Genomic DNA, 16,467 nt, shown 5'->3' on the forward strand with positions numbered 1-16,467 from the left:
GCATGCTCTTCAACCGATCGCTGCCCGCACCTGCCCGCCCGTCCAGCATCACTACTCTGGACGGTTCTGATGTGGATAACTACAAATACCTAGGTGTCTGGTTAGACTGTAAACTCTCCTTCCAGACTCACATTAAACATCTCCAATCCAAAATTAAATCTAGAATCGGCTTCCTATTTCACAACAAAGCATCCTTCACTCATGCTGCCAAATATACCTTCGTAAACCTGACGATCCTACCGATCCTCGACTTCGGCGATGTCATTTACAAAATAGCCTGCAACACTCTACTCAACAAATTGGATGCAGTCTATCACAACGCCATCCGTTTTGTCACCAAAGCCCCATATACTACCCACCACTGCGACCTGTATGATCTCGTTGGCTGGCCCTCGCTTCATACTCGTCGCCAAACCCACTGGCTCCAGGTCATCTACAAGTCTCTTCTAGGTAAAGCCCCGCTTTATCTCAGCTCACTGGTCACCATAGCAGCACCCACCCGTAGCACGCGCTCCAGCAGGTATATCTCACTGGTCACCCCCAAAGCCAATTCTTCCTTTGGCCGCCTCTCCTTCCAGTACTCTGTTGCCAATGACTGGAACGAACTGCAAAAATCTCTGAAGCTGGAGAATCTTACCTCCCTCACTAGCTTTAGGCACCAGCTGTCAGAGCAGCTCACAGATCACTGCACCTGTTCATAGCTCATCTGTAAATAGCCCATCCAATCTACCTCCTCCCCATACTGTATTTATTTATTTATTTATTTATTTATTTATCTTGCTCCTATGCACCCCAGTATCTCAACTTGCACATTAATCTTCTGCATATCCTACCATTCCAGTGTTTAATTGCTATATTGTAATTACTTTGCCACCATGGCCTATTTAAATAAAGGTGAAAAAAAAAGAACAAAAAAAAGGGTAGGGACGTCCCAAGGATTCCGGGTAGCACTAACCGTATTATTAGAAATGAAAGTGCTGGTCGGCAGTCCTACTCTAAAATTATTCCGTATGGAATTGATTGCGCTGCTCAAATTACCCGCTCCAGCGAACTTGTGTCGGAACTATTACACTGTCGAAATAGCTTCCACACGGATGTAAAAGCGAGACATTTCGTATTTTGCAAACTTGGATATTATTAACTCATTATCATACCAAACGTTTTCGGATGTAACTGCAAGGAACACTCAAGATGGAAAGACGCATCCGTGGGGCAAAAGGTAAAAACATACTTATCTAAGGAAGGTATATAGCTATAGTGAATAGACCGCTGTAGTAACCAGCAACATGGCGAGCTAGCTAGCTAAGTGGCTAACTTCCTGAAACCGAATGTTGATGAACATGAACAAAAAATTCTTATAAACCAACTTTGTCACAAGGTAGGTTCTATTCCGAGGAAGATGTTGTAATAGACGATTCCCCCCCATCGTGGCTTGAAAATATTGTTCAGATTGTTCAGGCAGTTGTCACAGACTTCAATAGGGTGGAAGAATGTTTTAGATTATTTTTACATTTGTAGCACACAATTTGTCCTTGCAAATTGTTAAGAAATTGGACATTATAGGCCATTTTAGACCTATACATGCCTCCTGTAAGATCCTATGATCCGTGAACAGTAGCTACATGATACAGACATTTTGGTATCATTATACTCACCCCATATTTGGGACCACACTATGAGTCTAGATTGTGAAATAATTGTTTACTAAGAACTTATTCAACATATTAATATATCTCAAAAGTACAACATACTCGTCAAATTTCCAAAGTGTGCTATCTGGTACTTTTGAAAAGATTACCCATTTTATACTTAAATCCCACTTTATACTTGAATCCATTTTCCCCATTCACTGTGTTGGCGTTGCACATATAATTGATTGATCATTACTTAATAAAACGTAGCAGTGAGCTCACTCTGGAAATGTTATCTACTTATAGAGTGTAGTGTTTTAAACAGTATGTCTAAAAATGAACCAAATCAAAAAGGTACTTTTGATATTTTGTATGTTGAACAAATTTTCACAAATGTATATTTCAGAATGTAGACATACATATTTTAGAGCACACTATAAGGAGTTTAATGACAGCAAGATGTCTGTATCATGTACGTTTAACAGATCGTAGGGTTTTACAGGTGGCATGTATAGGCAGAGGCTAATGTTCTCCGTCACTGCAACGGATTTCCATCATATGGATTCTAGAGAGGTCGTTTTTGTGATCCGTGAAGATCCGCAATAAAAATCTCCAGGGGCGCTGGTTTGGAGATTACATAGCCTAATACAGACAGAAGCATGTCTGTTCTACGAAATATATTCCCAAATAAATGTTTTCTCCCCAAAAAATAACTGCTCTGTGCACTGAACTGACATGCATGATTGTTGATGAAACGCTGATGTTAAAATGTAGGGAAATAAATAGTCTATAATGCACTGCTCAACTGCTGGCAAAGTAATTCAAAGCCAATATATTTTCACTCAGGATGTAACTTTCCAGTGCTGCGATTTTTGCCATGTAATGTTGTTATTAAAACAAAATCGGACAACCCCATAGTGGAATAGTTTTACCTAGTTGGCTTGTTGTGTGTTCTATGAGAGATAAATATTCCTCTCGAGGCGCATTCTAGTTGCGAGAGCCATAGGAGGGAAACGTATTCTGACAAGCCGTCAAATGCACAGAAATTCTTAGTGCAATCGCGGGAAAAAACGTTTGAAAGCAGTTTTGGCAAATGTAGTTGAAGTCGATAGTTTACATACACGTTAGCCAAATGCATTTAAACTCAGTTTTTCACAATTCCTGACATTTAATCCTAGTAAAAATGTCCTGTTTTAGGTCAGTTAGGATTACCACTTTATTTTAAGAATGTGAAATAATAGTAGAGAGAATTATTTCTTTCAGCTTTTATTTCTTTCATCACATTCCCAGTGTGTCAGAAGTTTACATGCACTCAATTAGTATTTGGTAGCATTGCCTTTAAATTGTTTAACTTGGGTCAAATGTTTTGGGTAGCCTTCCACAAGCTTCCCACAATAAGTTGGGTGAATTTTGGCCCATTCCTCCTGACAGAGCTGGTGTAACTGAGTCAGGTTTGTAGGCCTCCTTACTCGCACATGCTTTTTCAGTTCTGCCCACACATTTTCTATAGGATTGAGGTCAGGGCTTTGTGATGGACACTCCAATACGTTGACTTTGTTGTCCTTAAGCCATTTTGCCACAACTTTGGAAGTATGCTTGGGGTCATTGTCGATTTGGAAGATCCATTTACGACCAAGCTTTAACTTCCTGACTGATGTTGCTTCAATATATCCACATAATTTTCCTTTTCATGATGCCATCTATTTTGTGAAGTGACCAGTCCCTCCTGCAGCAAAGCACCCCCACAACATGATGCTGCCACCCCCTTGCTTCACGGTTGGGATGGTGTTCTTTGGCTTGCAGGCCTCCCTCTTTTTCCTCCGAACATAACGATGGTCATTATGGCCAAACAGTTCTATTTTTGTTTCATCAGACCAGAGGACATCCCTCCAAAAAGTACGATCTTTGTCCCCATGTGCAGTTGCAAACTGTAGTCTGTTTTTTTATGGCAGTTTTGGAGCAGTGGCTTCTTCCTTGCTAAGCGGCCTTTCAGGTTATGTCAATATAGGACTCGATTTACTGTGGATATAGATACGTTTTCTCCAGCATCTTCACAAGGTCCTTTGCTGTTATTCTGGGATTGATTTGCACTTTTCGCACCAGTACGCTCATCTCTAGGAGACAGAACACATCTCCTTCCTGAGCGGTATGACGGCTGCGTGGTCCCATGGTGTTTATACTTGTGTACTATTATTTGTACAGATGAATGTGGTACCTTCAGGTGTTTGGAAATTGCTTCCAAGGATGAACCAGACTTGTGGAGGTCTACAATTTTGTTTCTGAGGTCTTGGCTGATTTCTTTTGATTTTCCGATGTCAAGCAAAGCGGCACTAAGTTTGAAGGTATGCCTTGAAATACATCCACAGGAACACCCCCAATTGACTCAAATGATGCCAATTACCTTATCAGAAGCTTCTAAAGCCATGACATCAATTTCTGGAATTTTCCAAGCTGTTTAAAGGCACAGTCAACTTAGTGTATGTAAACCTCTGACCCACTGGAATTGTGATACAGTGAATTATAAGTGAAATAATCTGTCTGAAAACAATTGTTGGAAAAATGACTTGTGTCATGCACAAAGTAGATGTCTTAACCGACATGTCAAAACTATAGTTTGTTAACAAGAAATTTGTGGAGTGGTTGAAAAACGAGTTTTAATGACTCCAACCTAAGTGTATGTAAACGTCCGACTTCAACTGTATGTCGTGGTGTAATAATGTTACATTATGTACTGTTTTATCTTTTGTTTTATGTGTGATGTAAATGCCTTAATGTGTTTGGACCCCAGGAAGAGTAGCAGCTGCCTTGGCAGCAGCTAATGGGGATCCCTAATAAATACAAATCTCCATTTTATAGGCATTATGCTTCATCAGTTGGGCAACAGGTGATAAATAATACTTATTGCACATCTTATCATATAGACCACGCATAGATTATATGCATCATCCAGTATGTTAAAATACGTAGAACATTTTTACCAGTATGTTATTGGGCTCCTTTTAGAGGTGGAAATTCTATTTGAGATGGTGTCAGCATAATCTTTTTCATTGATTTTGGAGTAGAATGTCCTTTTAAAAGTCACCAGAACTGAGCCTCTCACTCCAACATACAAATTCTATAAAAATTCTCCCCGGATCCCCTCAGCAAGGGGACTGGAATTGGTCAAACTTTTTTACATGAAAGGGGAGGTTAACTTGGCCCCAGACTAACGATCTGAGATCGACGTAAGTTTGTCATTGGATTTTTTTTGTTGCTTTAACCCCAGTGTCGGGACTAAAAGGATCTTAAAATGGCCACTTACATCATGATTTTTCAAAAAAAATGTTTGTGATACAAATGTAAAAAGCATATGAAACAAGCATATGAAACATTCTTTCCAATTTAAGCTTCTATGTGAGAATTGTTTTGGCAATCGTAAGAGACCCAAAATATACTGCTCAAAAAAATTAAGGGAACACTTAAACAACACAATGTAACTCCAAGTCAATCACACTTCTGTGAAATCAAACTGTCCACTTAGGAAGCAACACTAATTGACAATAAATTTCACATGCTGTTGTGCAAATGGAATAGACAACAGGTGGAAATTATAGGCAATTAGCAAGACACCCCCAATAAAGGAGTGGTTTGGCAGGTGGTGACCACAGACCACTTCTCATTTCTTATGCTTCCTGGCTGATGTTTTGGTCACTTTTGAATGCTGGCGGTGCTTTCACTCTAGTGGTAGCATGAGACGGAGTCTGCAACCCACACAAGTGGCTCAGGTAGTGCAGCTCATCCAGGATGGCACATCAATGCGAGCTGTGGCAAGAAGGTTTGCTGTGTCTGTCAGCGTAGTGTCCAGAGCATGGAGGCGGTACCAGGAGACAGGCCAGTACATCAGGAGACATGGAGGAGGCCGTAGGAGGGCAACAATCCAGCAGCAGGACCGCTACCTCCGCCTTTGTGCAAGGAGGAGCAGGAGGAGCACTGCCAGAGCCCTGAAAAATGACCTCCAGCAGGCCACAAATGTGCATGTGTCTGCTCAAACGGTCAGAAACAGACTCCATGAGGGTGGTATGAGGGCCCGACGTCCACAGGTGGGGGTTGTGCTTACAGCCCAACACCCTGCAGGACGTTTGGCATTTGCCAGAGAACTCCAAGATTGGCAAATTTGCCACTGGCGCCCTGTGCTCTTCACAGATGAAGCAGGTTCACACTGAGCACGTGACAGACGTGACAGAGTCTGGAGACGCCATGGAGAACGTTCTGCTGCCTGCAACATCCTCCAGCATGACTGGTTTGGCGGTGGGTCAGTCATGGTGTGGGGTGGCATTTCTTTGGGGGGGCCGCACAGCCCTCCATGTGCTCGCCAGAGGTAGCCTGACTGCCATTAGGTACCGAGATGAGATCCTCAGACCCCTTGTGAGACCATATGCTGGTGCGGTTGGCCCTGGGTTCCTCCTAATGCAAACAATGCTAGACCTCATGTGGCTGGAGTGTGTCAGCAGTTCCTGCAAGAGGAAGGCATTGATGCTATGGACTGGCCCGCCCGTTCCCCAGACCTGAATCCAATTGAGCAGATCTGGGACATCATGTCTCACTCCATCCACCAACGCCACGTTGCACCACAGACTGTCCAGGAGTTGGTGGATGCTTTAGTCCAGGTCTGGGAGGAGATCCCTCAGGAGACCATCCGCCACCTCATCAGGAGCATGCCCAGGCATTGTAGGGAGGTCATACAGGCACGTGGAGGCCACACACACTACTGAGCCTCATTTTGACTCGTTTTAAGGACATTACATCAAAGTTGGATCAGCCTGTAGTGTGGTTTTCCACTTTAATTTTGAGTGTGACTCCAAATCCAGACCTCCATGGGTTGATAAATTGGATTTCCATTGATTATTTTTGTGTGATTTTGTTGTCAGCACATTAAACTATGTAAAGAAAAAAGTATTTAATGAGATTATTTCATTCATTCAGATCTAGGATGTTTTATTTTAGTGTTCCCTTTATTTTTTTGAGCAGTATATTTTCGTGCCACACTGACGTGGAATCGCCCTAATCGATGATAACAAAAAAAAAGTGAAGTCTGATCGTGACCAATTCTGTAGCAATAAGGTAATTACTAAACAACAATGGCCTCTTTCTTTTTCCAGATAACGTTGTTAGACCTAGCTAGCTAGCAAGCTAATATCTCTTTATATAATTTTCACTAGCGTTTTTTAACCTATTTGATGTTATCATTGCCCATATGATTACATGATTTTTAACTAATTGATGTATGGTCAAAAGTTTTAGAACACCTACTCATTCAATGGTTTTTCTTTTATTTTTACTATTTTCTTCATTGTAGAATAATAGTGAAGACATCTAAACTTTTAAATAACACATAAGGAATCATGTAGTAACCAAAAAAGTGCTAAACAAATCAAAATATATTATATTTGAGGTTCTTCAAATAGCCACTCTTTGCCATGATAGCCCTAACTCAGCTTGGAGGTGTGTTGGGTCATTGTCCTGTTGAAAAACAAATGATAGTCCTACTAAGCCTAAACCAGATGGGATGGCGTATTGCTGCAGAATGCTGTGGTAGCCATGCTGTATAAGTCTGCCTTGAATTCTAAATAAATCACAGTGTTACCAGCAAAGCACCCCCACACCATAACACCTCCTCCTCCATGCTTTACAGTGGGAAATACACATGCGGAGATCATCCGTTCACCCACACAGCGTCTCCCAAAGACACGGCGGTTGGAACCAAAAATCTACAATTTGGACTCCAGACCAAGGGACAAATTTCCACCGGTCTAATGTCTTGTGTTTCTTGGCCCAAGCGAGCCTCTTCTTATTATTGGTGTCCTTTAGTAGTTGTTTCTTTGCAGCAATTCAACCATAAAGGCCTGATTCACACAGTGTCCTCTTAACAGTTGATGATGAGATTAGAGGTCGACCGATTAATCGGAATGGCCGATTTAATTAGGGCCGATTTCAAGTTTTCATAACAATCGGAAATCATTATTTTTGGACACCGATTGTGGCAGATTTATGTTTTATTTTTTTATTATTATTATTTTTACACCTTTATTTAACAACGCAAGTCAGTTAAGAACACATTCTTATTTTCAATGACAGCCTAGGAACGGGTGGGTTAACGGCCTTGTTCAGGGGCAGAATGACAGATTTTGACTTTGTCAGCTCGAGGATTCGTTTTTGCAACCTTCCGGTTACTAGTCCAATGCTCTAGCCACCTGCCTTACATTGCACTCCACGAGGAGCCTGCATGGCAGGCTGACTACCTGTTATGCGAGGGCAGCAAGAAGCCAAGGTAAGTTGCTAGCTAGCGTTAAACTTATCTTTATAAAAAAACAATCAATCTTAACATAATCACTAGTTAACTACACATGGTTGATGATATTACTAGTTTATCTAGCGTGTCCTGCGTTGCATATAATCGATGCGGTGCCTGTTAATTTCTAATCGAATCACAGCCTACTTCGCCAAACGGGTGATGATTTAACAAGCGCATTTGCGAAAAAAAGCACTGTCGTTGCACCAATGTGTACCTAACCATAAATATCAATGGCTTTCTTTAAAATCAATACACAAGTATATATTTTTAAACCTGCATATTTAGTTCATATTGCCTGCTAACATGAATTTCTTATAATTAGGGAAATTGTGTCACTTCTCTTGCGTTCTGTGCAAGCAGTCAGGGTATATGCAGCAGTTTGGGCTGCCTGGCTCAAATGCGTTTGATAATGTGTAAAGTCCATTTATTCGTAACAAATACCGTAATTAATTTGCCAGAATTGTACATAATTATGACAACATTGAAGGTTGTACAATGTAACAGCAATATTTAGACTTACGGATGCCACCCGTTAGATAAAATACGGAACGGTTCCATATTTCACTGAAAGAATAAACGTTTTGTTTTCGAAATGATAGTTTCCGGATTCGACCATATTAATGACCAAAGGCTCATATTTCTGTGTGTTATTATGTTATAATTAAGTCTATGATTTGATAGAGCAGTCTGACTGAGCGGTGGTAGGCAGCAGCAGGCTCGTAAGCATTCATTCAAACAGTACCTTTGTGCGTTTGCCAGCAGCTCTTCGCTGTACTTCAAGCATTGAGCTGTTTATGACTTGAAGCCTATCAACTCCCGAAATTAGGCTGGTGTAACCGAAGTGAAATGGCTAGCTAGTTAGAGGGATGCGCGCTAATAGCGTTTCAATCGGTGACGTCACTCGCTCTGAGACTTGGAGTAGTTGTTCCCCTTGCTCTGCAAGGGCCGCGGCTTTTGTGGAGCGATGGGTAATGCTGCTTCGAGGATGGCTGTTGTCGATGTGTTCCTGGTTCGAGCCAAGGTAGGGGCGAGGAGAGGGACGGAAGCTATACTGTTACACTGGCAATACTAAAGTGCCTATAAGAACATCCAATAGTCAAAGGTATATGAAATACAAATGGTATAGAGAGAAATAGTCCTATAATTCCTATAATAACTACAACCTAAAACTTCTTACCTGGGAATATTGAAGACTCATGTTAAAAGGAACCACCAGCTTTCATATGTTCTCATGTTCTGAGCAAGGAACTTAAACGTTAGCTTTTTTACATGGCACATATTGCACTTTTACTTTCTTCTCCAACACTTTGTTTTTGCATTATTTAAACCAAATTGAACATGTTTCATTATTTATTTGAGGCTAAATAGATTTTATTGATGTATTATATTAAGTCAATTAAGTGTTCATTCAGTATTGTTGTAATTGTCATTATTACAAATACATTTTTTTTATTTTAAATCGGCCGATTTAATCGGTACCGGCTTTTTTTGGGTCCTCCAATAATCGGTATCGGCGTTGACAAATCATAATCGGTCGACCTCTAGTTGAGATGTCTGTTACCTGAACTCTGAAGCATTTATTTGGGCTGCAATTTCTGAGGCTGGTAACTCTCTAATAAACTTATCCTCTGCAGCAGAGGTAACTCTGGGTCTTCCATCCCTGTGGCAGTGCTCATGAGAGCCAGTTTCATCATAGAGCTTGATGGTTTTTACGACTGCACTTGAAGAAACATTCAAAGTTATACATTTTTTGTATTGACTGACCTTCATCTCTTAAAGTAATGATGGACTGTCGTTTCTCTTTGCTTATTTGAGCTGTTCTTGCCATAATATGGACTTGGTCTTCTACCAAATAGGGCTATCTTCTGTATACCCCCCTACCTTGTCACAACACAACTGATTGGCTCAAACGCATTAAGAAGGAAAGAAATTCCACAAAATAACTTTTAAGAAGGCACACCTGTTAATTGAAATACATTCCAGGTGACTACCTCATGAAGTTGGTTGAGAGAATGCCAAGAGTGTGCAAAGCTGTCAAGATAAAGGATGTCTATTTGAAGAATCTGAAATATAAAATATATTTTGATTTGTTTGGTTACTACATGATTCCATATGTGTTATTTCATAGTTTTGATGTCTTCACTATTATTCTACAATGTAGAAAATAGTACAAATAAAGAAAAACCCTTGAATGAGTAGATGTTCTAAAACCTTTGACTGGTAGTGTGTGTTTAACTCATTGCTCACTAGTCAGTACTCATTAATTCACTACTTGTTGCTCATCATTCAAACTTCTTTATTACCGTTTTATCGTTTGGTAAATTTCTGTGTTTCAGGTCCCTCTCTTCCTCTCCCCTCTCTGCGGCTAATGATTCCACCACTGCGGCTGGTCTCAGCAGCCATCTGGCAAACGATCCAGCAGAGACACGTGATGGATTATGGGATGCTGGAGGAGTTTGTTACCATGGTCACAGATGTGGTTCCAGAGCTTCTGAATGACAGTCAGAGGGCCCAACTTATTCTGGGTCTTCGAGCACGGGTGAGAGAGAGGGGTGGAGCTAGTGCTCATTATGATGGGAAAGATGGGATATGATCATATTTAGTGTTTGTCTCACGTACATGTCCTGGACTGGTTTGCTCTGCTTTCAGCTGGTCCTGGAGTTGTGTCGCTCGAAGCCGATCACAGACCTCCAGACCATTCAGCCACACCTGGACAGGATACAGACCCTTACACCTCTCTGGGGGACACAGGTGAGCTCCTTAAGGCAGAGCCTCAGCTAATGTCTAAATCGGTCAGTGATAAACATTCATGTATTTCTGATATGATAATGATATATTATGGAAAAAAACATATGCAGACTAAATGTAGTGCTGAGCGATTGCTGTTTTTATGTAGTTTGTTAGATTATTGCAAAATAATCACGGTTTTCAGTTTTGAGTATATATATTTTTTTACATTATGTGGGTTGAATGCTGTAACAACGCAGAATAAAACAATTAATAAAGTCCCATGATGGTAGTGATTGCCCATTAACGCTTATCACTTATTAACCATAGTTTATTCACATTACTTTACTTCAATAAAATATCTCAGTTTTTGTGTATATTAGGCTACATTTGTTTTATTTGATGACTATTGTTTCATTCCAAGTCATTTCATCCCTATAGAGCTGCTGACTGACAAAATCACTATTTTTCGAAGTACATGAGAACAAAATTAATTCAAATAATTGAACCGAGGTTGGTCAATTAGTTGTTTAAAAACCAAAAATAATAATATTCTGTGTTTAAGGTGACTGATGCAGAGGTAGGATTATCTGAATCCAATTTCCCTAGGCTGGTTCAAACCCTTCTGAAAGACCCAGACGAGAGGGAACATTTCTTCCAGGTCAGTAAGTATTTGGCTATGGAAAAGTTGTGGGTCATTTCCATTATGTGTATTTCCACTGCTGTGTATTTCCAGAAATTCAATAATTCTCTTCTAAGATGTTTTCATAGCTTATTTTCCTTTACTCTGTTTTAGGATGTTTTTCCTGTAGAATTTGGTCCCAGTTATGACGTAGGTATACAGAAACTCATGTGGCAATTTCTTTCGAGACTGGAGAAGCTACTTCCTGTGTCAAACTTCCAACAGGTACTAGTAGAAATACAATTAAATACAGTACCTTCGGAAAGTATTCAGACCCCTTGACTTTTTCAATATTTTCCTTAGTAATCTACACACAATACCCCATAATGACAAAGCGAAAAACAGGTTTTTAGATATTTTTTTTTTGCAAATGTATTAAAAATAAAAAAACGATACCTTATTTACAAAGGTATTCAGACCCTTTTTGCTATGAGACTCAAATTGAGCTCAGGTGCATCCTGTTTCTATTGATCATCCTTGAGATGTTTCTACAACCTCTAACTAGGCAAGTCAGTTAAGAACAAATTCTTATTTACAATGACGGCCTACCCCGGCCAAACCCTCCTCTACCCTCGACGACTCTGGGCCAATTGTACGTCCTATGGGACTCCTGATCACGGCTGGTTAAGATTGAACCCTGGTCAGTAGTGACGCCTCTAGCACAGCTGCCCTACTTGGTCCCCCGCAACTTGATTGGAGTCCACCTGTGGTAAATTCAATTGATTGGACATGATTTGGAAAGGCACACACCTGTCTATATAAGGTCCCACAGTTGTCAGAGCAAAAACCAAGCCATGAGGTTGAAGGAATTGTCTGTAGAGCTCAGAGACAGGATTGTGTCAAGGCACAGATCTGAGGAAGGGTACCAAAACGATTCTGCAGCATTGAAGGTCCCCAAAAACCTTCAATGCTGCAGAATCCCCAAAACTCCATCATTCTTAAATGGAAGAAGTTTGGAACCACCAAGACTCTTCCTAGAGCTGGCCACCAAGAACCCTATGGTCAGTCTGACAGAGCTCTAGAGTTTGTCTGTCGAGATGGGAGAACCTTCCAGAAGGACAACCATCTCTGCAGCACTCCACCAATCAGGCCTTTGTGGTAGCGCGGCCAGACGGAAGCTACTCCTCAGTAAAAGGCACATGATAGCCCGCTTGGAGAATGCCAAAAGGCACCTAAAGACTCTGACCATGAGAAACAAGATTGAACTCTGGCCTGAATGCCAAGTGTCACGTCTGGAAGAAACCTGGCACCATCCCTACGGTGAAGCATGGTGGTGGCAGCATCATGCTGTGGGGATGTTTTACAGCTGCAGGGACTGGGAGACAAGTCAGGATCGAGGGAAGGATGAACGGAGCAGAGTACAGCGATTGATGAAAACCTGCTCCAGAGCACTCAGGACCTCAGACTGGGGTGACGGTTCACCTTCCAACAGGACAACAACCCTAAGCACACATCAAAGACTATGCAGGAGTGGCTTCGGGACAAGTCTCAATGTCCTTGAGTGGCCCAGCCAGAGAGGATCTGGACTTCTGTATACCACCACTACCTTGTCACAACAGACTGGCTCAAATGCATTAAGAAGGAAAGAAATTCCACAAATGAACTTTTAAAAAGGCACAACAGTTAATTGAAATGGATTCCAGGTGACAACCTCATGAAGCTGGTTGAGAGAATGCCAAGAGTGTGCGAAGCTGTCAAGGCAAAGGGTGGCTACTTTGAATAATCTGAAATATAAAATATATTTAGATTTGTTTGGTTACTACATGATTCCATATGTGTTATTTCATAGTTTTGATGTCTTCACTATTGTTCTACAATGTAGAAAATAGTACAAATAAAGAAAAACCCTTGAATGTGTAGGTGTTACAAAACCTTTGACTGGTACTGTATATTCCTTCTAACTCTGTATTCCTTATTGTGTCAGGCTGCCTTGCTGCTCAGTGACATTCCCTCTGTTCTGGAGGAATGTGTTGAGTCCATATCTCACCCTCAGCAGCTGAAAACCCTGCTTCAGTACCACAGAGATCTCTGCCAGCTGGACAACCATGGTAGGCATCTCCCACAGGACCCATCATTTTCATGCTATATCATGGATTTGTTTTGGGCATCCCATTGCAAATTTAAATCTGTGTGTTGTGTTTTGGTTCCCTTTTTCCTTCTTTTTCAGACTCTCCATCTTCCACCGATGAGGACTGCATTCTCTCAGCTCTCTGTCTTCCTCCTGTGGAAAGGGTGGTAATTACAACAGAGGTGAAAAAAGAAGGAACACGTATGGATGTAAAAGAAAGAGAAGGGGTGGATAGCAGATCAGGGGAATGTGAGAAAAACAAAACATCCTCTGTTAGTGATGATGATGATGATGAGGAGGCAGAGGATGATGCAGAGTTTGCTGACCCAGGGACAGATAAGGTGGAACCAGAGTACGGAACAGTGATGGGTATAGGGGAAGATGGTACAGAGAAGCCTTTAAAACTAATCAAAAAGCAAGAAGAAACCCATTATGAAAAATTCAGAAAAAAGTCCAAACCTGGACAAAAGAGAAGCATAGGTATGTCTAAAGAAATCAGATCCCCCATGATACAAAAGCCCTCGGTGGACCTACAAGGGATTGTCATCGCTAACATGACACAGACCCCCAAATCAAATCAACAGGTCTCAAGAGCCAAAAGGTCCTTGGAGCGTAGAACATGCAAGTTGTGCGGTAAGGTCGTACAGCGTCCTGCAGTCTTGAGGAAACACATGTTGACTCACACTGGTGACTGGTCCTATCAATGTCCTACCTGTAAGAAGATTTACAAGGCCTTGGGAAGCTTCCAGGAACATACTGAAAGATGTGTCTTTCCTATTGAGGAAACACCTGAGGACAGTGAGTCATCCATATCAGTGATGCAATACAAGGGTCTGATGTTGAAGAAAACTTTACCACGTCCGCCAGGACAAAATGAAAAAGAACTAAAACGCATTGTCTGCAAGACATGTCCTGTTTGTGGGAAGACTTTTGCCACAGGTTCGAGCATGAAGCGGCATCAGGTTATCCACACTGAGCCCAAAAAGTGCAGAGTGTGCGAACACATCTTCCCTAACTCTTCCGAGCTGAAGATCCACATGGAGTCCCATCCGAAGAAAGGAATCCAATGTAGTAACTGTGAGAGGACCTTCAAGCACGATTACAGTGTGAAGGCTCATGAAGAGGCTTGTCTTTTTCTGAGTCGTCAACAAGGGGAGCTTGGTGAGAGCTGTGGTCCTCCAGCTATGGGGCAGACAGACCCAGGGCCATCAGGCAGTACACACCAGCAGAGCATGACATGTGAAGCAGGAATCATACAACTCTCTGCAACACTGAGCAAACAGAATTCTGCCTTCACCTACATGCATTCTGTGGAGGGGTCATCAGCGAGAGCAAAAAAGTCCCTGGAGCGTAGGACATGCAAGGTGTGCGGTAAGGTTGTACAGCGTCCTGCAGTTCTGAGGAAACACATGGTGACCCACACTGGTGACTGGCCCTATCAATGTCCCACCTGTAAGAAGATTTACAAGACCTTGAGAAGCTTCCAGGAACATATTGAAAGATGTGTCTTTCCTATTGAGGAAACACCTGAGGACAGTGAGTCGTCCTCCACCAATGCAACCAAACACCCATCTTCCACCCCGGAACCAAACGCACCTATAGGATCATCCAAACGCTGTGCAAGGTGTCCTATTTGCCATAAGTTTATATCGGGATACCTGAGATATCACATTCTCTCTCACTCAGATGAGCACCCACACGCTTGCCCTCGTTGTGGGTCGAAATACAAGTTCGACTTTGTATTGAGGAGGCACATGAGACTGTTCTGCAAGGTGAGGAAGGGGGAACCTGTTGAATTAGGGGAAAAGAAAATCCACAAGTGTAATGAATGTGGGAAGGAATTTGGGCTAAAATCCACACTGACGGCACACAAACGCATCCACAACCCGCTCCGCTGCGCCTATTGCCGAAGGATGTTCCCAGACCAAGAAACGCTTGCAATACACAAGGTAGAGCACAAACCGGTTCAATGCACCATGTGTGAGAAGAGCTTCAATGTGATAAGATACCTCTCCAGACACTACGTGGACGACCATCAGTTCAGCGGGCCGTTCCGCTGCACCTACTGCGAGAGAAGCTATGCCGAGTTATCTGTCTTCATCCGACACGAGAGGACACACACCGGGGATCTTCCATATAAGTGCTCCCACTGTCCCAAGAAGTTCCATTTTGAAACTGCTCTTGTGACACACCAGAGAAAGCACACAGGAGAGAAACCGTGCCTTTGCTGGGAGTGTGGAAAGAGCTTCCAATCCAAGGGGATTCTGAAAACACACATGAATCGTGTTCACACTCCTCAGGTGAAACGTTTCTCTTGTTCCCAGTGTAACAAAGCTTTCAGGGACAAAGGTCAAATGAAGATGCATGAGAATGTATATCACAAAGGGGTGCGTTACCCGTGCTCCTACTGTGGTAAGGGATTCTATAGCCCTGCCCCATTGGTGAGACACGTATTGATTCACACAGGGGAGAATCCTTATTCCTGCACATATAAGGAATGTACCAGAGTTTTCAAATCTGCATCTGAACTGAGGATACACATGAGATACCATACTGGAGACCGGCCATTCAAGTGCAAGGACTGTGGGAAGGGTTTTGTTCAAGCCCATTATCTTACCATACACCGGCGAAGTCATACTGGGGAGAAACCGTATTCGTGTCTCACCTGCAACAAGTCCTTCAGCACCTCCCATCAGTTGAGCAGACACATGAAAACTCACACAGGGGAGAAGCCTTACCAATGTACGGATTGCGGGAAAGCTTTCAATCGTAGAGACCGTTTGCGGACTCATCAAGATAAATGCCATCCATCTTTTTAGTTGAAGTTAAGATCCTTTTGTTCTCAATGTTCTATAAATGCTGATTGTGTTTTGCAATTGTAAATTAACTGCTTATGTAGCCAGTAACAAATGACAGCCTAAACTCACCATGCCCTAGCAACCCTACCATGCATGTTTTGCATATTTCTTTTTTGCTATGGCTGTAATGGCTTTCTCCTTCTGGGATTAAAGTACCTTCAACACCCACC

General features: G+C 42.0%; 1 protein-coding gene across 2 annotated transcripts; it reads left to right on the forward strand.

Annotated features, from left to right (window-relative positions):
• The first annotated feature begins 1,029 nt into the window (after window positions 1-1,029).
• LOC106589517 (zinc finger protein 420) lies at window positions 1,030-16,465 on the forward strand. Of its 2 annotated transcripts, XM_014179601.2 has the most exons (7): window positions 1,030-1,219; window positions 10,299-10,501; window positions 10,612-10,713; window positions 11,255-11,350; window positions 11,486-11,596; window positions 13,296-13,419; window positions 13,539-16,465. In XM_014179601.2, the coding sequence occupies exons 1-7, from the start codon at window positions 1,192-1,194 to the stop codon at window positions 16,256-16,258; spliced, it is 3,384 nt and encodes a 1,127-aa protein (XP_014035076.2). In that variant the 5' UTR covers window positions 1,030-1,191; the 3' UTR covers window positions 16,259-16,465. The 2 variants fall into 2 exon arrangements, with proteins under 2 accessions (XP_014035076.2, XP_014035077.2); XM_014179602.2 differs by lacking the exons at window positions 1,030-1,219; window positions 10,299-10,501 and having other exon boundaries at window positions 11,255-11,354.
• Window positions 16,466-16,467: the final 2 nt, after the last annotated feature.

Source organism: Salmo salar, chromosome ssa28, assembly GCF_905237065.1.
Source record: "Salmo salar chromosome ssa28, Ssal_v3.1, whole genome shotgun sequence".
Classification (NCBI taxonomy): domain Eukaryota; kingdom Metazoa; phylum Chordata; class Actinopteri; order Salmoniformes; family Salmonidae; genus Salmo; species Salmo salar.

Excerpts from the sequence above, each read along its gene's own strand:
- LOC106589517 (XM_014179601.2), top strand. The coding sequence starts at position 1,192 with ATGGAAAGACGCATCCGTGGGGCAAAAG. Across the intron at positions 1,220-10,298 it reads ACGCATCCGTGGGGCAAAAG|GTCCCTCTCTTCCTCTCCCC; the intron begins GTAAAAACATAC and ends TCTGTGTTTCAG. Across the intron at positions 13,420-13,538 it reads CTGCCAGCTGGACAACCATG|ACTCTCCATCTTCCACCGAT; the intron begins GTAGGCATCTCC and ends CTTCTTTTTCAG.